This window comes from Olea europaea, chromosome 1 (genome assembly GCF_002742605.1).
Source record: "Olea europaea var. sylvestris chromosome 1, O_europaea_v1, whole genome shotgun sequence".
Classification (NCBI taxonomy): domain Eukaryota; kingdom Viridiplantae; phylum Streptophyta; class Magnoliopsida; order Lamiales; family Oleaceae; genus Olea; species Olea europaea.
This window is the reverse complement of record NC_036237.1, coordinates 29,600,335-29,623,213: the sequence shown is the minus strand read 5'-3', so window position 1 is coordinate 29,623,213 and position 22,879 is coordinate 29,600,335. Positions and strand designations below refer to the sequence as shown.

The window sequence follows — 22,879 nt, the reverse complement described above, 5'->3', positions numbered from 1 at the left end:
TGTGATGTGAATTTCTCTACTTTTATAACATATATCCTTTACAAAACTCATGTTATCATAACATACGACTATTGTACAATGAAAAATACTTTTCGTCCACGCTTCCCGACTTCTACAGATGAATATCGAACAGGGAACTTGTAAAGTATCATATATTTTTCCCATTCATTCCCTGGGTGTCATAAATGTCGTAAAAACACAAAAGATGGCCATTTGCAAGAAGCAAGCCAGGATGCTGTTCTTCATCAGTTTGCATTGATTAATGTGCGACGAACTGCTGTCGACTCGTGCAGCATTGAAAAGTTCGGTATTACCAGTACTGGTGGTTTCAGACACATTTACAGACGAACCTGAAGGACATAAAATTCAAGTACATTGTGTCTGTAAGCATCAAGAAATACTAAAACCCTGGAAGTTCATTAGTTGTATACAAAGAATCAGCATGACACGCACATAGCTCGAAAGGTTCTTATAACTGAAAATGTGAAAATGAAACTTACAGTCGTAATTTGCCCATCCAATCCGTTGACCAGCCAAATCATATACAACAATCTTATCTTTCAAAACGAGATCTATCAAAGATAATAAAAAAGAAACAAGTGAAAGACAAATAGCACAAAAATAAAATCATATACAACAATCTTATCTTTCAAAACGAGATCTATAAAAGATAATAAAAAAACGAACAAGTGAAAGACAAATAGCACAAAAATCCTGTGTCCGACTTGCAATGGGTGCATGCATGAACATGGAGCAGGAGCAACCCTGTTTGGCTTAGCTAAAAAATCTAATTAAAATCTAAGTCAAAGTCAATAATCAATTTTAACCATATTTCATAGGACCCACTACTTTCAATTACACATTACATCAGTTTTTATCAAAATCTAGAAAAAATCTGATTTTTATTAAAACCAAACAGGGTAAAATGTGTGTGCATGTAGAATACTCTTACCTCCTAAAATTGTAATCCCCTGTCCCCCATTTTTCTGAAAGGCCAAGCACCAAACTGCAGCATCACTCTGCGCAAGCAATTAAGACGAATTACCATCTTAATGATTCAGAAGTTTGATAAAATAAGAACTGCAAACTAACAAAACCGATTCCTAGTAATAAAGCAGGTCTAACATTCCCAAATCCAGTGGTCAAGCTTGTTTGATTCAGACATAGAAGAGTAAAATGTCATCAAATCCCAACCGAAATGACAATAATACAGGGTAGACATGAACTGTTAACTTACAATAGAGTTCTGCTGTACGAGGTAATCTTCAGGCTTTAGAATCATTGATGCGCCACCAGCAAAGTTTAAATTAACTGGAGGAAATATGTCCGAGACACTGAAGAAAATTTAAATAGCAGATTAAAAATAAATTACTGATTACAAAAAAAAGTCACTTTGATATTCCATTCCAGAAGAAAACCTGGAGGTGATTATATAACACTGGTTTCCCTTGGAAACAATGGGGTGGACAGATTGTGAAACAGCCTGTGTAATCTACACAGAAAGATTGCTAATCAAAATACTTGAAAGTGAAAAAAATTGATTATTATATGCGTCAGTTAAATCAAATTCTTTCCAGGCAACTTACTGCGGTAACAAAAGGATCATAAGCCTCGTCTGCAAGGTATGCCAAAGTTGTTCCAGAATCAATTATTGTTCCTCGGGTGTCTGATGTTGCAAAAACTGTTGGATCAATGGGTAAGGTCTGGCCTTTAACAGAAATGCTCTGCAAATTTACATTATAATGTGGCCTGAAAATTTGGAAAGAAGGGGTCAAAATGGAGCATAGAACTGGACAACATCAAGGAAGAAAGAAATGCTAAAATCTCGTAGATTATACTGTTGAGAGAATGGAGTATTCTCGAGTACTGAATTTACCAAACATGCACTGTGCACCTATTTTATAAAATAACATTTAAGCTGACGGATATAGCATTATTTGAAAGTTATAAGGAGAGAGATCAAATATGTTATGATGAAAAAACAAAAAAGCACCAGAAAACCTTATATGCAGGACAGGACTAAGATCAAGTTTGGCTAAGAGAGGAAGAAGTAAAAGTACTTCTTTGAAAGGTAATTAAGGACTGACTTTTAACAAACTAAGTTCTTTAAAAGAATTACTTTTAACAAAATAACTTCGTTAAAAGCTACACTTAAGTGTTTTTTTGGGCTAACATGTATGGCAAAGTAAATCATTTAAATTTAGCTTTTAAGCTTAAACATTTGTTCAACTAAGCTTAAAAGTTACGTGAAAGTACTACCTTTTTCCACTCGAGCTAACTTTCTCTAGATCATCCAAAATTGTAATCCAACAAGAAAAAGAATAATTAAACTATTCATGCTCAATTGCTATATCCATGGAATACAAGAAGAAGCTGATTTCGACCAATGAACTCAGCTCAAAATGTTCATTTACTCAGTAAGAATTTACAGGCATCGTAAGTGGAATATTTAACAAACTATAGCTTCAAAAAATGAAGCCAGGACAAGTTGATCAAACAAGTATAACCAATCTGAAGGAATTAACAGAAAACAATCGAATTCGTCTAAATTTAGTCCAAAAAATGTAGAAAGACATTGAAAACAACCGGTTTGCAAATGAGCTTCCATTTGGGCTCCATTTTATTCAAAATGAATTTTTCTTTTTCTTCTTCTTCTTTTCAACCACACATTCTCCAATAAAATAATATTACATATAAATCCAAAACTTTTTTTTTTTTTTTAATTAAACATTCTTCAAAAAATCACTGTACAAAATACATTTTTCCCCAAAAGTTGATTTTAATGAAGCCCAAACAAGGGCTTAATATCCTAAGACTAGAAATCTTATATCAATAACCTAAAAATCTTAATTTTTAATGTTTAATTTTTTTAACAAAACAGGTAGAGTGAGGTGTATATTGTAGGACAGACATCAACTGGTACAACTTCAGTGAGGAGCACTAGCAAAAATAGAAATTCCTAAATCTGATTTCTCTGCTTCCAATTTTTTTACATAGATTTTAGACCAAAAAAATCAACTAATGCAGGATATCGGAAATCAATACTGATTCTTTGTTTCTCAGCTTTTTTGAGGCCCGAGTGAAGGCACGTGAGTCAAAAGGATTCACAATAAACAATCATCAAAAGAAATAGAAGAGAAAATAAATATGAAGCACAACAATATGTTGTGGCCTTCATCTGAATCAGAAAATGCCAAAACGTGGAGTTCAAATAATAGTGAATCAAGAATCCAGTTCTCCTCAAGAATCTCACTCAAATTCATCCAACTATTCACAGTGAATTATTAATAATATAAGAAAAGCCTAATTTTCAAGACCTCTGTTTTTGTGAAATGGTAGCATGAAACAAGCGGCACAAGAATATCTAACATTAGGCGGGTAATGAAAATTGTAGAGCTGAGGAGTACATACTGTAATGGGACAAGTGGAGTGTAAACCATGTTTGGCTCGACAACCTGACCAAGCACCAATGTACCACCACCCCGGCTGCCACCTTTCAAGCAGTGAGAGAATGCATTTGGGGTGACACCGATTGAAGATAGTTGTGAAATTACAGATAAGCCCTGCTGCCCAAAACCAAATATACCATCAACTGCCCTATCTGACTTGGTAAGATCCCCCGTCTGTGATGTGCTACAACTGTATCAAAACAATCGTGGGAAATGCAAGTAGGTTGATGAAAAATACAAATACATACGAAAAACTATAGTATAACATATCGATAAGAACTCACCCGAAAATAACAGGAGCAGAAGAATTTGAAGTTAAAGAATTCCCAACAGTCTTGTTGAAATACATTAAATCTGATATGTAATAACCTGATGTTCCACTACCATCCACATACTGAAATGTGTATACACATTTATTCTGATCTGAACATCCTGACTCAGAAGTCTGAGCTCCCAAAGCACACCTTCGGTCGGAGCATGAGAGAGGTGAAGCTGTCGATGAGCTGGACGGATCAAAGAACTTGAGCTTCATCTGCTAATATGATGTCTGGTCATTTGACGCTCCAAAACAAAAAGGAAATTAAAATGAAAAAGAAAAAAAAAAATTTCATCAAGATTTTTGGATTTACTTCGAGTTCGGTGGATGTAGGGCAACCATTACAAGAATTGCAACTGACCCATAAGACATCACTTCCTGTATCTATCTGCACATAGAATTCTTTTGGAGGAGTACCCAGTTGAACTTTTGTATAGTATAGCCTAGGGAACAAGGGCTATGATGCAGTGAGTTTCAATTCATTCAAAACCATTGTCCCTTACATGAATTTGCACGATACTACCAAATAACAACAACAAACTAAACTAAACCTTATCTCCAATTAATTTAGAGTCAGCTACATGAAATATTTTTGCCATTCCATTCTGTTCGTGCAAAGCCAGTCCATTTAAGAACCCAAATAAGCTTGACTATTTCCAGGGTGTATTTTTTAACTCTGCACATATATTATTCAAAGCTATTTTTAAGCTCGGGTAAAGGATGAGGGTGGTAGGAGGTTAACAGCCAATATAAAACTAAGTAAAATCTCATATTATGAATCAAAAGGCACAGTTTTAATAAAAGCATAATTTAAGAAATGCTGATGCCCTCGTCCAATGTTTGTTGGGTCGGTGTTGAATATAATTAAAGAAGAAAATAAGCTAAAATTTTATTCATGGTACCATACAATGTTGTCCCTTTGTTACATATTTTAAAATAGATTATTCAAAAACTTTTAACAGAGTAAGGTTCAGAGATAATTTAATCAATGGTCACTTAACTTTGTTATAGGTTACCATTTGCTCGCCGATTTTGAAAAAGTTACTCGTTGGTCATTGAACTTTGCTATAGGTTATTATTTATTCATCAAAATTTAAAAGGTTACTTGTTACTCACCTAAATTAGGTAACATTGATGTAAATGATATAGGCCATTGATGGGTAACTTTGTTTAAGTTTGAGTGAGCAACGAGTTACCCTTTAAAGCAGAGGGTAGCTTTTTAAAATTTCAATTAGCAACTAAAAGTTCAGTAACCATTGATTAAATTAACTCTAAGGTTCAAGATATGACCCAAAATGCAGTAAAAGGTATTAAAAGTTGAAACTTTTGTGCATTATTAATAAATAAAAAAATACTCAATAAGAGTAATGTTCAATTATATCAATAAGAATATGGAGATATTTCTAAATGCTGCAAAGCAGGAATTTCTGCCATATAAAGCTCAAACTTGTAGTTGAAATTCAAGAAACGAGCTCCACTGTATAACCCCATCTATGTGGCACTAACGTGACATTAAATTTTACCTTTCATTTAGCCTATCATATTTCGCACCACGGGAGTGAGACTATAATGCATTATTCAAAATCCTAAGTGCTTAAATATGTAAACATTAATCAGTGGGTAAAATCTGGGCTTGAATTCAGGTGAATTGTTGCTATGCTTAAACGATGCATATACAACTACAAAAAATTGTGTATATATAAATTTACCCAACAACAGATGGATCATAGGTGCCTTCAACGTCAAAATTGACGACTCCAGGAGGTTTTTGTTGCAAGATTCTGTCGTGTCGGAGAAGATCACGGTCCCTCAGTTGACTCAGCTCCACCCCGTCGTGACTCGCTCTCTGCAGATTCCACGACAGGCTTTTCCCTCCGTCACCCAGCACCATCTCCGCCACCACCACTAGCACCACCGCCACCGCCACTTTCTCCGGCGACATTTCTTTCTGAATTTCTTGTCTTTCCCTTTACTTCCCACAACAAAATAAATTATTTTTATACATGATTACATAGGGATCAAATATATACGCTTGTTAATATTCTTTTATATTTATGCGAATTTTGATAGAATCGAGAATGTGTGTGTGAGAGAGAGAACAGCCGATAACAACAGAAGTTTCAAATTTGTGGAATTACGTTGGACTTTGTATCCAGGCACGTTGCATTTAGATATTATTTTTTATATGAGGCGTAAACATAAAAAATATATACATTAGAAGGCCAAAAATAAAAATAAATTATGCCCTCTTTGATCCATTCTCTTTAAACTTATTTTTAATCATAAATTATGTGAAGAAAATATTAAAAGCTCGATTTTTTTCAAAAAAGGAAAATGAAAAATTACGTCGATGATTAAAATCAAAATAATATATACATAAAATTTTTTAAAAACCCATTAAGTCCCGAGTATCGTTCTACCCTTTTCCACTCTAAAAAAAATATACAGATTGAAAATGAAAAACTTTCATTTGCAAAATAAAAAAACTTTTATTTTAATTCTTACTTTATTATCATTAGAACCGTCAATTTCAATATAGTTGAATTATGGATCTACCTATTTGTCTTAATCATGTTTTCAACTGGTTATTTGTTTTGGACCACAATATGATACCGTATTATTGGACATAGGCTAAAGCTCTTAAAATGAGACAACTTGAATTGATTCGTGACTCACCCCCTTTTTTTTTTTTTTTTTTTTTTTTTTTTTTTTTTTTTTTTTTTTTTTTTTTTTTTTTTTTATACACTTATCATGTTGAGCCAACTAGTGACTTACGTGAGAAAATTGCTACTTGACTCGCGCTCGCTACCTCTCTCGAGCCCAAGCCGACTAGTTAGCAGGATGAGTCAAGTCGACAAGCAGCTCATTCCATTGAACACCCCTACGTTAAGTTTTTATGAAACTATAATAAGCTCTTTTGGTTGAGGTTTAAAAAATTTCTTTATAAATAATTTATATTTAACAAAAAAAAAATTAAAAAAGAGATTGTCGCTTTTTAAAATAAAAATGTATCACTATTTTAACAAATCATTCTAAATTAGAGCCCATTTGAAAGGGATTTTTTATCCAAAAAATTAATTTTTTGACCGTTATTTCACTATTCCAGCCGTAATTTTTGATTTCTTCTCTCACAGGTGAACCCCACTTTTCTTCTAACAGTCAAAAAATCAATTCTCAAAATCCCTCCCAAACGGTAATGAAATATGGGACATTGAGATGTGATACACTAAGATAATTTAAAATGTTTCGTTTGGCAATGAAAAGATTAGTGAGTCCTAAATCAAATAATAAGGGTTATACACTAAGATAATAAAAAGGAATATGATTTTCTTGCTTTATCACCAAAAAAAAAAAAAAAATACTATTTAAAAAAATTTAATTACAGTTTTAAAGAGAATTTTACTTATTTTTTTTTTTTCCTATAATTTTAATTTGTATTACATATAGAATGAATTTATTCTTTAATCTTAGACGGGATACATATTCTCAATTTAATTTAGCATTTTAGCTTCAATTTGACAAATTCATAATTTATTTATAAAGAAAAATAGTAATAAATATGCGACTAGTATATTTAAAATTATAAATATATTATTAAAATTAATATTTAATTTTGATGAAAATTATAAACCATCGATAAATTGGTCGGCAAATGAAGACATAATAATAACCACTTTGTCGTCCTCAACCATTTAGCATTAATTGTTGAAGGAAGCGCAACCGACATTTCTTTATTTTAGCGTTACAACTCAGCATTGATCTTTTGGCTGTACTCATCATTGATCCAATAATTCTTCTCATACAGTTTGCCAAGCAAAACGATCATTGAGCCCAGTCTGTTTCCATTATTTCCTCATTAAAATAAAAAAATATGATCGTTATTCATCATATTAAGCAATCAAATTTAAATTTTTATTTCTTGTATGAAGCCCATAATATCTATATTTTTCATTCTCATTCTTCCAAAAATGAGAAACAAAACAGAGTGAATTTAGATACAATAAAATCAATTTTTTGATCGTTATTTCACTATTTCAACAGTCATTTTCGAATTCTTCTCTCATAGATAAGACATATTTTATCTCTAACGATCTAAAAATTAATTATCAAAATTTTTATCAAACAAGCACTAAAACTACTCGAATAGGTTAAAAAATAAGGTAAAAAGCGGGGATTTAAGAACGTTGATGTGGCATTAGTTAATGGCTACTTGGAGGGGCTGTGTCACCATGTCTCACACCCTGTGCACACCCTGTGTACAGGGTCCTGTGCAAAGAGAAATATCCAACTTGGAGGGACATATCAAAGTGGAAATTGCATTAACAAATATATATATGCGGAGTTAAAAAATACGCTCTGGACATAGGGTTATTTTCCCTCCACTTTGCTGTAAATCAGAAAAAGTGCCAAAATCCAAACCTCTCTTCTCCGGCCGCCTCGGCGCACTTTCGCCAAAGTTGTATTCAGTGTCTCTCTGTTAAAAGTTCGAAAAATCTCAACCTCAAAATTTCAAAATTGGGCTGAAAATAGTTGCCTACTTAACGGTACTCTTGACTTTGATTCATTGTTTGATTGATGATCTTCCTCATATATATAGTTTCTTGTTGACTGAACTAAAGTCTTATCATATTCCTGATTCCTTTTTTTCTTGGTTTTGTCTACAGTGGTATTCAAGAAAATGAATTACAACGCCGACGGTCCAAAGCTTGATTTGAAAAAACTGAATTTATCCCCCACCAAGGGCATATATTCATGTTGAATCTCCCAATCGATCAGTTTCATCTTCAGAGATATCATCTCCAAGTTCATGTTTTTTTCTGGAAGTTAGCTCGGACGAAACTCTACGCAGCCCCTAAGGAGACTACGATGATGCTGGTCGGTTGTCCTCGATGTCTAATGTATATTATGCTATTGGGAAAGGACCCGAAGTGCCCCAAATGTAAGCGCACTTCCTGCAAGAGGACAGGACAAGGAAATCAAAGAAGTGAAGATCCATTAGTCTTTTGCTAAATCTTGATCAAGAATGTTATTACTTAATTTTCACTCCAAATGCTCCCTGTTTTGCTTCTTTTGTTGTGCTAATTTTTTATTTTTATTTTTTGCTTTTTTAATCTTTGTATTGTCGACAGTGTAGAAACTATTGAATTCGCGTGTACTAGATAGGACAATAAAATTTATTTTTGAACCCATTTGATTCAGTTCAATCCAACATATTAAACATGATACTTACATATTCTTTCTTTAATATCATTTCGCTCTTAAGTTTCATATTTTGATGAGGTGTATTGTTGGTTTCATTTTGTAACGTGTATTCTAGGTTTGGATGAAGAGTTTGGATTTTTGGGCTTTATATATATGAATCAAGTTGCTCGGTGAACATGCCTCTCACACAAGGGGTGGGGCCCGCACATTAAATGCGCCGAACCCCACTCCCCTCAATGCAATTTCCACTTTGCTGTACCTCCATCCAAGTAGCCAACAACTAATGCCACGTCTGCATTTTTAAATCTCTGTTTTTACCTTGTTTTTTAACCTATTCAGTAGATCTATTGATTTAGATATAATTTCAAATCAATTAGAGAATATTTGATAAAATAAGGTATGCTAATAAAAAAATAACGTTGATGATTACATTTGACAAGAAATTGATTTAGATGTAAATTTAGTTTACTTTTAATTGTTTGTTCGGTAGTTCTATTTATTATTTATAAATTGTGAGTCATAAGAAATGTCTGAATAATTAGTGTAGATAAAAATTATACTTGGCTAACTTAAATTATGATTTATGTTCTACTAAGAGTGCTCCGAGTACAACTGAATATATTGGGCTAAGCTTATAAGGAATATACAAGTTATGTTGCTCCTATTCCCTGCATAGAGAGAGCACACATAGTCGTATTGTGTAACCCTCATCGGACACCGCATAGGAGCACTATGAACCAAATTCCGTCTAGACACACAAACCACGTGAGAAAATATGTGCAGCTCTTGTTCCAATGCATTATGCGATCCGCGTTGAGGTTCTTGTTAAGTTCTACCAACGTGCAACCTAGTTAGGTCAATGGTAATCCTATGACCACTTTGACTTGTCCAATATAGAGTGAAAGTGACAAACTACAAACACTATGCCTTAAGGCAGTCTTAAGCTATTGGTTTGTGACGATTGCCCTAGTAACAATAGAGTTTCCCACAAGATCTTTTCAATGATGGCAAAGATCTTTCGACACCATTGTACTTCGTTGCAGACATTTTATGACTTGAAAAAATTTAAGAGACGATCTCAAATTTCATAGATATCTGAGTAAGGCGGACCACCTTCAAATACATGGGAGCAACCATAAAAAGTATATAAAAAAATAAAAAATGGTAACGATTAGATTAAAGACCTACGGACAGAGAGACCACATCAACCAAGTGCGGGGCAAAAAGGTCATAGATACACATGACCTAAATTCCCTATAAAATACCCTATATTTGCAAAAGTTAAAGGTATGAAATATTTCATAATCCTAGCCAAAACATTGTCTATTTATTTCTCCCACACTATTTTCGATATCTAACTTGAGCTACGAACTTTAAATGTTCACCAAACTATCCTTGGTAGAACGACCATGAATTCTAATGATTTCCCAGTGCGCAGGTGAAATATAGGCGGGCAGAGGGTTATAATTATTTGTTAACCACCAACAAGTTAATAACTAAGTTTTAAAAATATATAGTTAACTTTCTAATATAAAAGCTCTAAACTACTCCATGTTAATTTCTTAGACAGATTAGCATATATGTGTATTTTTGTGTAAAAAAATAAAAACCTTGATGCATTGCAAGTCAACTTTCTTGGTCCTTTATAGTGTACTTGTGGTTCTTCATGTCAAATATTACTGCTATATAACATATGGGCCATGGAATAAACTCTTTGTACAGACACATTTACACAGGATCTGTACAGGGCCTCTCACATGGGAGGTGGACCCCACATGTGGACCCCATGTGTGGGGTCCACCCCCATGTGCGAGCATCTGTACAGATTCTGTGCAAATGAGTCTGTACGAATAGCATTTCTCATGGGCCATGCGCCTCCAATTAATGAAAATGATCAATCTTTATTATGCATTAAATGAAAATAAATGAAAGTTCTTAGTCCTTAGAATAATTGAAATCTTTATATATCTGAAATATTCTGGGGATATAAAAGATCTGCAAGCTCTTTATTTAATGAAAACCGTAGTAATTCTACTTCTTTAAGCTTAAAAGATCAGCATAATACTTTGTAATCCATCCTTTAATAATTTGGATCTCTTTTTTGCGCTGCATGACCAACCACTGTGGATCACTTGGTTGTGCTACACGTATGTCCAAGCAATGAGACCCTGTAAAATTCAATAAAAAATAAAATTTAAAATTAGTTCAATTTTCACTTTTATATTATGAATATTTAAATACTTCAAATATATATATATATTTTGTAATATCTTAATCTTGAAGTGTACATTTGTTTATTCTATACATATTAAATTGTCAACCTTATTAAAAAGAATATTACAAATCTTATATGTTAGTTTATAATCTTAGCACACTTACTAACGATAATAAATTTTAGCAATTCGACAAATATCAATCAAGTAGTAAAAAGCTCAAATAATAGATTCTAACTCAAAATTTAAAGAGTCTATCGAATTCAATGCGTACCATTAGTCGTGTAAATGGCCACAACACTTTCAGATATGTCCTCTAGCACCCTGTAATTTGTCTTCCAAAATGAATTCGACAAGCTAAGATCATAGAATTGAAATTAAATATCTAAAATAATAAGAATTTTGTCACAATATAATGTCTATTACCCTCCACTGCTGTATGGATCTCTTAGACCATTGGAGAAAATTATGTTGCTTGCAAATCGATGGAGAACCAATTTAATATTCTGCACATTGTATTATTTTTAGTGTTATTAGAGTGAATATAATTTCAAAAAAGGGTGAAAACATTATTCATGTAAAAATTACGGGTTAAATGTATAAATAAAAAAACATACATGGCCTCCATAATAAGCTGTGACCCAATGTGGTCGAGGTGAGACACCGTACGAGCTCTTGCAATCTTCAGAAAATTTTGATAGATTGAAAGGCGCCGAAGGAAACATAGTATCATTCGATCCGCGACCAATAGGTATCACCATTTCACTGCATGTCTAAAAACCAAGCCACGATTTCAGATCAATTATAATTAAAGCACATGGATTGTTCTACGTACTAAACTACTTATAACTAAAGAATTCTACTTATCAAAGGTTATTGAATAGAAGACATGTGTCATATTTGGTATATAGGGCTAAAGATGTAGATACCTGCTCCCTGTCCCGGCTTGGGGACAGGGTCAGGGACAGTGGCGCCCCCCCTATTGGAGGGGCGCCTGTCAGGTAGGGGACCCCATGTGGCGTCCTTGTCTTCAATCCTATCCTCAAGTCGGAACAGGGGTTTTTTTCCAAAGATGTAATAGATGTTTCTAACTTGAAGCATATCCGACTAAGCTTAAAAAGTTTAAAATGACATAAAAAGGATTTTTTTTGTTTGTTTGTTTGAGTTAGGCAAATTTTGCAAGTCTATTATAAGAAGCTGACATAAATGCTCGTTTGATGGAGGATTCAATTAGAAGCTATCTTAGATCAAATTTCTTAAAAAATTATTCTAAAAAGACAAAATTATTTCGAAAAATTATTAGAACAGGTTCAAAAATAGATTCTTAGTTTCAGAAAACAGTTTTTAACTTTTCAAAAGTTCTATCCAATGAGTCTTAAGATAGTTTCAACAGAATACTCTTATTTATACAAGAAGCAGAAGCAAAAGTTGAAGTTCAATCAAATGCTTTTAGCATTACTTTCAAATATTTTTTAGTTTTAATGCTTTTTTTATACTTAAAAAAGCAGTAACTTTGTTAAACATTTTGAAAACAAAATATAACTTATTTAAAAATTGCAGACGGAAAGTTGAAGAGAGTGAAAAATAATAAACTTAGGTAATCGAACTTAAATTGATTAAGAATATAATGTAGGAAGGTAACTCACTTGCCATTTCCATCCCAAACGTGTGTCAATGGTATAACTGGTTGCATTTGTATCATAGCATTTTTGTTTCCCTCTATAAGAGACAACTCCGGCGAAAATCCGGCCAATGATGTCCGTTGCATTGGGTGCACCGTCAATGCCATTGCAGACGAGTGTAACCGGATAATTTGGTGGGTGGTTATACTGAGCAGCTCCAGAATACATTCTCTCCAAATAAAACTTTAGCTCCTTTGAACTTTTTAATTGCCTGAACAGTTACAAATAGAAATATATATTATTTGTAGTTAAAAAAAAAAAAAATTTTTTTTTTTAAAAAAAAAAAAAAAAAAAAAAAAAAATATATATATATATATATATATATAATATTTTTATTTTAGTTTCAAGATAAGTGAATTATTTATTTTTTCAACTTTGAGTAGTTAGTTTACAATCTTACTTGTTTATTGCAAGTAAATTTTTTAAGCACTAGTAAACAAGCTCTTAACAATCGAAGAGTTTAAGGATAATAGAGAGAATTTACGAGCAAAGTTTGAATTTTCGACTGAGAATAGAGAGGCCATTGGGCTTGGAAGCTACTTTTTCAATTTGAGACCATGATTCTCGAATAGTTTCATAACAAGTATGGCTCACTTCCTGCAGATATCCGGCCCGACTATGAGTTCAAGTATCATGTTCACTGCATATAAGAATTTCACCTAGCGAACTTTTGTTGGAAATATAAATAGATACGAACTGCATAAAATGAGCGGATTCTGCCTTCTTATGTTGTTTTTATTACTTACCTTAAAATCCTTGGTTACGATTGAGAAATATCCATTTTGTGGAGTTATGTCATCGAAATAAAGAATAGGTGCTGATGATGCCAAAGCACCAAGAGCAATGTGTGGATACTTAAGTCTAAACCATGAAGCAAGCACTGCAAAAAATATCACATATATTTGTTACATATATACAGAATTATCCCTTAATTTATTTATAAAGTTAGATACATGAACGTCATGTAATGATTTAACGAAAATTTGGTTGTTATTTCGATAATAATTAAGTATGCATCTATAATGAAAAATTAAGGAAGACTAACGTATAACAACGTAGATGGAAATGAATGATGAAATATTCTTACTTCCTCCATACGATCCTCCAATGACAATAATGGGAGAATTGTGGGCAGATAATTTATCCTTTATGTAAATCAAAATCTCTGCGTAATCAGCCATAGCTTGAGCTGAGGTAAGATATCCACGAATTGTATCATTTTTCATGGCTTCTTCCATTGATCCTAAGGGGCTTGATTTTCCGTAATAACGATGCTAATTAAAGATAAACAAGAAAAGAATTATTTATAATCATTATTAGATAAAAGGATTATAAAGAGGAATAGTAGTGGGTTTCACAAAATTTGTGAATAATAATGAGTAGTAGATATGAATATGTGATAAAATTAATGTTTGATTTCGACTGAATTTGTAAACGATTTATATATTGTGCATCCAAACAGAAGGTCGTTTTATATCTTTGTTTGAAAGTCGCATAACTTTGGGGTCCATAGTTGAAGTGGTCTAGGGTTTGTGTATAAAAATATGTCTTGAAATCATTTGAAATTGTAGGAGAAGATACTGTATCAGATTCAGGGTTGTGGTCTATTAGGATTGTTTCTCCAAGTGTATCAAGAAATGGAATTTCGTGTGGTTCTACTGATGAAACGTATGCAAAGATTTGAAGAAGCAGCAGACAGAATGAACGGTAGAAATATCTAAAAGAAAGTATTCGAGGAGAACTATTTTGTGCTTCCATCTTCATTCTTCTGAGTTCTGAGTTTGTTACTTGTGTACCTGTGTTTTAATCATTTCATCTAAATATATAAAGAAAATTTCTATAGTTGAAATATTCGTAAAAAAAAATTATTCTAAAAAGAATATTTCTCGTTAATTATCGATATTATCATCTATTCGAACAAAGTTTTGTGTCTATTCCTTTTGCACAAATTCCTTGTTAACTTCTCTATTTTTAAAAAAAAAGTTCATATACTTTATTTATCAAAACAAAAATGTAAACATCAGAGTGAAATCTAAATATTTGGCTGTATCGAAACGCCAATTTGGAAATAATTATGTAAGCAAAAAAAGGTCAAAGCAAGAAAATACATATTCTTACTTGGTGAACTCACAAAGTATTTGATCCTTTTGAAATTAATTTACAATCACAAAATATTTAAACTTTTATAATTTATAAATAAATAAAAATAAATATTCTAACCAGTCAAAGCCAATCGATCTATTTAATACCATGAGTTAAATCAGACCGATTAAAAGTTGTGGAAATTACGGTCTACTTTTAAATATTGCATTTCAAAAATTAGAAGTATAGTTTATATATACAAAATTCAGATGATAATACAATTTTTAATATTAAATAATAAGATTATAAAATTCAATTAATTATATACCCACCCAAAACCCTAATATCCATTTTCTCTCTCTATACCCCTCATTTCTCTCCTCTCTTTATCACCGTCGGAGATTTTGTAAAGCGACGCTCCATACATCACCACAGCAGTGACATCACCTTCAAAACAGACATCACCTTCAAAACAAACATCACTACCATAGATCTGTTAAGAAGACAATGACGACAGCTCTGTCATAAACAGCAACGAGTGCCGCTGTTTCTTGGTGGTCTAGATATGTGTGTCTGACACAAAGGGTGTGAATATGTGGTGGTTCGATGGTCCGCATTAGTGTGTGTGGTATTGCCTATGGTGGTTTTTGCAATGATAATGCTAGTGGTGGTGGTGCGGTTGGTGTGACATCACCTTCAAAACAAACATCACTACCATAGATCTGTTAAGAAGACAATGACGACAGCTCTGTCATAAACAGCAACGAGTGCCGCTGTTTCTTGGTGGTCTAGATATGTGTGTCTGACACAAAGGGTGTGAATATGTGGTGGTTCGATGGTCCGCATTAGTGTGTGTGGTATTGCCTATGGTGGTTTTTGCAATGATAATGCTAGTGGTGGTGGTGCGGTTGGTGGAGAGGTGTGCAGCGACAATGGTTTTAGGGGTTTGGGTTGGTTTCTTCCTTTGATTTGCTTCATCAGAGCTTTGGGCGGTCCTCAATCGATTCTTTGGCCATAGTCGAATGGCATAATTTGATGTTACGTAATAACAACCACTTTTCTTACCTTGTTCAATCAAATCATTAATTTTTATTTTCATTCATGTTTTTTAGTTTTCTTACCGATAAGTAACTTCATTTCTATATAAACACGCAGAATAATTAATAATTTTAACTTTCCAAATCTAGAATCAGGAATGGATTACTCGTAAAAGTTACTTTTTGCTTTACAAATGGAAGTGATTTTATCTGTTGGTTACAATATTAAAAACGCAAGAAAAATCTTTAAAAAATGTGTTTTTTCATCAAAACAAGGTAATTTCATTCCGTTGCCCAATCCCCCAATAAAATATGAGTCATATCGAGTCCCTAAATGATACAAGACGATTTATTTTATATCTCTAGATGTGTTTATTTACTTAATGCAAACGATTAAAATAAAATAAATTATTTAACCTGATTTGAATTTGATATAGAACTCCTTGAAAAAATAGAACCAACAAATTATTCTCACTTTTTTAATTTATTATAAAAATGTGAACAAATATGTGCTCGTTAAAAAATTGTCTAACCGTTTGCTCAATGTATGTAGTTTTATAAGTAGCATGTCTTTGAAGTAATTTAAAAACCTAACACTTTTTTGCAAATTTTGATAGTTAGAACTTAGAAAATTCAAAATCTGATTAAAGTATTCTTAATAATGGCCAAGCCCTGATTCAATTTGTGCCATATACCTCGTTCATGCTCCTCATCTTTTATGTTTCCACTTTTAGCCTATATTTGGAGGTTTAAAAGATCGAAATGCCCTCGACATTATTCCCCCAACTACCCAATCGCACAACATTAAATGGGCATTATGGGCATTTCGTAACTACTTTCCACCCGGTCAAAGTTGTACCAGAAATGGTGAATATTATAACACATTTTGCCCCCATTTGAGTCCCCCAAAAAATAAAGAAAAATAAAAAAAGGATTTTATAATAGTAATTTTTTAAAGAATATGTGATTAAAAAGTGTAGAAAAGTTTGGGCATATGTGCAAATTATTTTGTTGAAAAAGTGTATAATTGAAAATAAGTTTGGGAAAAATGATTTTTTATATAATGGGGTTCAAACAGGGGCTTTATTGTATAGCACGGTCCCCAATCAATCCAAAAATGGGTGAGTTCTCGTTGCATGCGAATGGACAATGTTGTAATCGTGTATTGTTTAGAGTGAAGATATATGCCTTGTTTGGTTGTGATTAAAATTTAGATTTTAATTTAAATCAAAAATTAACAATAAATTTTAACTACGTCTTTTATGGATCTTAAAATTTTTCAACCACAGATTTCATCAACTTTTATCAAAATATAAAATATACTAAAAATATAATTTTAATCTCCACCAGACAATGACTATTTATTACAAAGTGATGAATGGATAGACAAATTGAGCAAAACTAACTCCTAGAAAATAGGTAACAACGAATCTGACCTATAGAAGCTCAAATACAAGATAACAAGAGTATAGATAAAATTTATTTTGATGTGTCCCCCTCAAGTTGGAGCTTGGGAGAAGAGTTCAATCTTGTCATCAAGAAGAAGAAATCTAGCACGAGTAAATGGTTTGATAAGAGCATTAGCAAGTTGATTAGCAGAAGGAGACATGTGCAGCCCGGAGACAACCACCTTGAACTTGATCTCCAATGAAAAAATGGCTATACGTTTCATTCATAAATAAAAAATTGGATTAGAACAAAGTTGAGAATCCCTAACGTTATTATAATAAACAACATGACTTGTAGAGATTGAAACACCAAGATCAGTTAACAATAAGTAAATCCAATTAAGTTCTATTGTTGTTGCAGCGAGTGATACTCAGTTTCAGTTAAGGATCGCGCTATAGTTCGTCACTTCTTTGAACTCCAAGGGATGGCATTCTGGCCAAGATGACCAATATAAGCACTTGTGGAGGAAAAATCATTATGATTGCTAGCCCAATCAACTTTGGAGAAGGCAAGTAATGTAATGTGATAAGTGTGTATTTGCACACTTAGGGGTGTTTAATAGTTACTTTTATGTAAAAATGTATTTTAAAATAGTAAATTGATGTGAAATGTGTTGTTGAAAAATAAGGAAATTTTTTTTATTTACGTGTAATATTATTTTAATAAAGAATGTGTGGTTGAAAAGAAAAAAGAAAAAAATGTCTACCAAACGGGACCTTATTATATTATTTAACAATCTAATTGCTGATTAAATGGTATAGATTTCTATTCATGATTGTGCATATTATGGCTTTTATAGGTCGAACCCCTAAATGAAAGACAACAACACAAAAAAAAAAAAAAAAAAAAAAAAAAAAAAAAAAAAAAAAAAATGTGAAAAGGGACTAAAATAGTGCAAAATTGTGAAGTTGGGGACAAGAATGCATAAGTGCAAAAAGTTGGAGGACATTGGATGCAATTTATGGAGTGCATAATTGAAAAAAGTCTAAATTTGAGGACCAAGGTGCAATATTTAGGGGACTTCAACTGCAAAATGAAACTAAATTCCATTATTGGCAGTGGCTTGGCGCCTAGAATTGTTGAGACCGATTTTATTGCTTTTCTAAAATTTAGGGACCAATAGTGCAATATTTCTGGATTTTAAGTGTGAAAACGTGCTGCTGGGATTCATCCTTCTTGGTTTTTTCTTTTTCCTTTCTTTTTTTCTTTTATTTTCTTCCCATTTTTCTTAGTATTTTGGGAATACAATCAAGAACACAAAGAAAATACATCAAAGGTTTGGAGAAATATTTGAGAAAGTTATAGTCAAGTTTCAAAAAGGGATTTTATCTATAGCTTTATATTTTTTCGATTATTTTGCCATATTTTTAATGCATTGTTATAAATATTCTCTCTTTATTAATTATATAATATGGGCTAAGAACTTTTATTGGGATTTGTGGTATTAGTTTAACCTAATTTTAATCTGTGCTCTTTGATGTTTAGCTACTTTTGAAATATTTGAGAAAGTTATAGTCAAGTTTCAAAAAGGGATTTTATCTATAGCTTTATATTTTTTCGATTATTTTGCCATATTTGTAATGCATTGTTATAAATATTCTCTCTTTATTAATTATATAATATGGGCTAAGAACTTTTATTGGGATTTGTGGTATTAGTTTAACCTAATTTTAATCTGTGCTCTTTGATGTTTAGCTACTTATTTTTTTGTATTTTTACTATTGTTGTTTCTTGCATTTACATTTATATGGCCAATGAATGATTATATTTAGTGATTTGTCTATCATTCGAAAGAAGATTATACATTTTAGACTAAATAGTAAAAACTCTAGATTTGTGTAGGGGATAGAGATATATCCTTAATTCTAAGTGACCCATTGAGCTATTTTCATAAATAATTAATATGGTTGTTTGGTTTTAATCGACATAAAGATATAGTAAGTTAAATCAGTTAGTTAGGATTAATTTCCCTCGAGAGAGGTAATTAACTAAAATTGGAAGATTAGATCTAATATTGTAAACGAGTAATTTGATAATTGGCTTTTGGATAAATTAATTAGGTGACGATTAGGCGAAATCATAAATTTCAACCACGTTTTTCTCTGAAATTCCCTAGACTTTTATATTTTCTTATTTTGTAGAGTTGTAGTTAATTTTCTTAATTTTCAAAATCTAATTTTATTGTGTGTTTGTTTTTATTGTTAAAATTAAATTAATTAAAGTTGTGAAATCAAAAATAAATATTTCTCGAGGGATCGATAATTGAGAATGAAAAAGTCCACTTTATTTCTTGAACGCGACTTATGTACTTACGATTTGCATTTCCTTAGCGAACACAATGACAGGGCAGAATCTTTGAACAATTGTAGACCATCATTTATAGTACCACAAAGACAACACAATAGTTGCTTAGTAAGAGCCTAATGTTCGGTTGTAGGGATGCACATAAATTAGGAGAGTATATTTATAGCAAAGGCAATATCAAGGCGAGTAAGAAAGAGATACTGAAGACTTCTTAGTATTACTCGAAACTTTGTAGGATTTGAAAGAGCAGCTCCAGAATGAAATGCAAGAGAAAAAGCAGTCGATGGGAGATGAGTCACCACTGGTTTAGCATTTGTTATATGAGTTCAGCAAGAAGATCCATAAGATATCGTAACTGAATGTCATCACAATGTTCATGCAGGTTCAATTACAAACTGTTTCACAATGAAGGTCCACTGTGGAGGAAGGTTCCTTTATAAGTCAAACAATATCACCTATAAGCAAAGTCCAATGTTGCATATGGACTTTGTTCATCTAGCTTTTTTGACAAGTTAAATGTTGGACAAATTTTTAAAAGCTTGTGGCCTAATATGGAAATTGAATTGTTCTATAGGAAACTATAGGTGTCACTGGGAAAAGGTATAGTCAAAATTAACAATGAGCAAGAAGTGAAAAATATGCTAAAGGATGGAAATGAAGCAAAGGTTGTGGAGATATATCTTGTATCTCTACAATCAACAAAAATATTACCATGTGATGCTTTAGATCCACCTCCAAATGAGCATGCCAACACTGAAGGATGTAGAAGACTCGATTTAATCAAAGAAGGATGTGCAAAGATGAGAAAACCAAGAAATATAACAAGGATGATATGTTTTTCTATGCAAGTCAAGATGCAATTTGGTCATAAGTTGAGGAAACCATGGCATACCATTTTGGACAAAATATACCTACTTCTAGTGTGAATAATACAAGTGAATCACACGATGGTGTAAATGAAGAGAAATTGGAAGATGAAGTACAAAATGAAGAGCAGCAAGGAATAGGACACCAGGATGTACTTGTTTATTCTAATTCTGAAATGGATGAAGACCCTATTAACAATTTTGGAACTAATCCTCTAAGAATGAAAAAACAATGGAGAAGATTCAATAGGTGTTGTAGAATATTAGGACTGGATATGGTTCGATTCTGTTCGATTTTAAAAAGAATCGTTGGTTCCAAATTTAATTATGAAATCATTCGAATTCGATTCAGAGTATTTATATTTTTTAATATTACAACGCTCATTAATGTAACTAACAACATGTTCAATTGTAACTCTTATAAAATAACGTAATCCAATCCCGTGATATCTTTTGCGCATCTCTTTGTTGAGTTCTTCATATATTTGACTGTTAAATTATAGCAAGAAGAAGATAGCGAATTTGATTAAGTTAGGTTTGGGTTGAAAATTAGAAATAGAAAAATCATATTTTGTATTTGGGCTAAATTAGTTAGTAAGCAAATTTGTTTAGAATAATTTGGCTTATTTAAGATAAAAAAATTAGGAAGATTCAGTATTCGGCTCTTGATCTATAACCGAGAATCGAACCAAACCTATCAATTCTCAATTCAGATATTCATTTGGGTATTTAACTTAGGAAGAACCACTAGTTCGGTTCTGTTCGGGTCCGCTTTGATTTGGTACGAGAGTTTTATTCAGCCCTAATTAAAGTTGTCAAATTCTAGGAGAATAGATTAGTAAAAGGGCATGCACGTAAATTCAAGAGGCTTTACATATGTTTAGGAGGATTGAGGGAAGGTTTCATTAATGGTGCAAGAGGTGTGGGAATGTCAATTGCAGTTGGGCTTGATGGCGGTAACGGAATGTATGCAGTTGCCTATGCAATGGTAGAGGCTGAAAGTGGAGAAAATTGGAGTTAGTTTTTGAACTTGCTAAGAGAGAACTTGGGAATTCATAACTCTTATGAATGGACATTCATTTCAGACGAGCATAAATGGCAGGTAAATGCAATTGGATCACTCTTTGAACATATAGAGCATAGAACACGCTTTAGTCGCTAATACAATATTTTTAGTGCTATTCATAAGGGCTTAGAATTAAAAAATTGCCTGTAGGATGTTGTGTGCTATGTGTTTTATGCAACGTGATTTATACCACAAGTGTATGGTGTCAAGTTTTGTAATATAGTTTTGAAGTAAGAGTGTCGAACCCACAGAGATTGTAATTTAATTTCTACCAAGTACTATAATTTGATAGTTTCTATTTTATCTAGACGAATGAAATTTGAAATCAATATTGTTAACTAATCTACGATATTTTGGTGACGAATTCAAGGGATGCGAATTATACGAATAAATCAAGATGGAAAAGCCTAAGGAATGATGTCACCTAACTATCAATTAAAATTCAATTATGTCCAAATATTCTAATCAATATTTTCATGTTTAAAACCAATAAAACTAATATATTTCTCACCACCTCTCTCGAGCGCCGGCTAAAAATAAATCCTAAAATTCAATTTCAATATCTCTATTTCGAATCAAAATCAAGAATTTATTGAAGTCTCGATTCTTTTATGGAGTAAGCTTCATAGATTATATACTTTCTCTCGAAATCCATAAAACTTATGTTGTGTTAATCCTATGATCATGCCTAAATTTGCCTCTCTCGAGCACTGAAATTTAAAACATCAAACCATTCAATTTGTGGTCAGTTAATTGAAAATATTAAAATCAGGACACAATTAAACATGTGGAAAATTAAATAAAAATAGCTATAACATAATCAAACCATAATATCAAGTTTTAGCTACAATCAATTTCTAGAATATGAATTTAGCTCATGATATAATCTATGGAAACACAAAAATTCATATAAGAATACGTAACGAAGAGAGTAGAAAAAACTAGGATGTAGATCTTCAATTTCTTCCATTGTTATTGTTATTGCTACTGCTATTGCCTCCCCTTGATTCCTCCTTTAAATTGTAATAGAATCCCTTTGAATTGTCTTCAATCTTGGCCCCTTCAATTCTTTTTTGAAAATAGGATTTTTTAAATGGTATTTATGGTATGTTGGGGCCTTGGACGAATTAGGGTTGAATTGAATTAAGAAAAGAGTCCAAAAACATAAAAATGTGTTTTCCCGCATATATGGCACCTCGGCGCCCAAGATGTG

At 32.3% G+C, this 22,879-nt stretch overlaps 2 protein-coding genes and 1 long non-coding RNA gene across 5 annotated transcripts; 1 reads left to right on the top strand and 2 right to left on the bottom strand.

Annotated features, from left to right (window-relative positions):
- Positions 1–2: 2 nt before the first annotated feature.
- LOC111400381 (aspartic proteinase-like protein 2) lies at positions 3–5,919 on the bottom strand. Of its 2 annotated transcripts, none has more exons than XM_023027797.1 (10): positions 5,475–5,919; positions 4,079–4,208; positions 3,734–3,984; positions 3,412–3,639; positions 1,587–1,749; positions 1,419–1,492; positions 1,238–1,334; positions 953–1,019; positions 501–572; positions 3–350 (listed from the first exon to the last, which is right to left on the bottom strand). In XM_023027797.1, the coding sequence occupies exons 1-10, from the start codon at positions 5,705–5,707 to the stop codon at positions 166–168; spliced, it is 1,500 nt and encodes a 499-aa protein (XP_022883565.1). In that variant the 5' UTR covers positions 5,708–5,919; the 3' UTR covers positions 3–165. The 2 variants fall into 2 exon arrangements, with proteins under 2 accessions (XP_022883565.1, XP_022883569.1); XM_023027801.1 differs by having other exon boundaries at positions 3,734–3,981; positions 5,475–5,917.
- Positions 5,920–8,117: 2,198 nt separating this feature from the next.
- On the top strand, positions 8,118–8,996 carry LOC111397128. The gene is made up of 2 exons (XR_002703161.1): positions 8,118–8,309; positions 8,430–8,996. It is a non-coding gene; the product is annotated as an uncharacterized LOC111397128 (long non-coding RNA).
- A 1,913-nt stretch (positions 8,997–10,909) lies between these two features.
- LOC111400361 (lysosomal Pro-X carboxypeptidase-like) lies at positions 10,910–14,300 on the bottom strand. 2 transcript variants are annotated; one of them, XM_023027775.1, is made up of 8 exons: positions 13,950–14,298; positions 13,609–13,742; positions 13,347–13,459; positions 12,827–13,073; positions 11,798–11,953; positions 11,607–11,686; positions 11,455–11,504; positions 10,910–11,135 (listed from the first exon to the last, which is right to left on the bottom strand). In XM_023027775.1, the coding sequence occupies exons 1-8, from the start codon at positions 14,098–14,100 to the stop codon at positions 10,999–11,001; spliced, it is 1,068 nt and encodes a 355-aa protein (XP_022883543.1). In that variant the 5' UTR covers positions 14,101–14,298; the 3' UTR covers positions 10,910–10,998. The 2 variants fall into 2 exon arrangements, with proteins under 2 accessions (XP_022883543.1, XP_022883545.1); XM_023027777.1 differs by having other exon boundaries at positions 11,064–11,135; positions 11,455–11,515; positions 13,950–14,300.
- Between the last annotated feature and the right edge of the window lie 8,579 nt (positions 14,301–22,879).

Bases quoted from the DNA above. Each gene is read 5' to 3' on its own strand.
- LOC111400381 (XM_023027797.1), bottom strand. From the start codon at position 5,707: ATGTCGCCGGAGAAAGTGGCGGTGGCGGTGGTGCTAGTGGTGGTGGCG. The intron at 1,493-1,586 runs GTAAGTTGCCTG...CTTTCTGTGTAG, and splicing joins ATGATCCTTTTGTTACCGCA to ATTACACAGGCTGTTTCACA. The intron at 1,335-1,418 runs GTTTTCTTCTGG...AATTTTCTTCAG, and splicing joins TGTTATATAATCACCTCCAG to TGTCTCGGACATATTTCCTC.
- LOC111400361 (XM_023027775.1), bottom strand. From the start codon at position 14,100: ATGGAAGAAGCCATGAAAAATGATACAATTCGTGGATATCTTACCTCA. The intron at 13,460-13,608 runs GTAAGTAATAAA...GGATATCTGCAG, and splicing joins TCGTAACCAAGGATTTTAAG to GAAGTGAGCCATACTTGTTA. The intron at 11,136-11,454 runs GTACGCATTGAA...TGAATTTTACAG, and splicing joins GGCCATTTACACGACTAATG to GGTCTCATTGCTTGGACATA.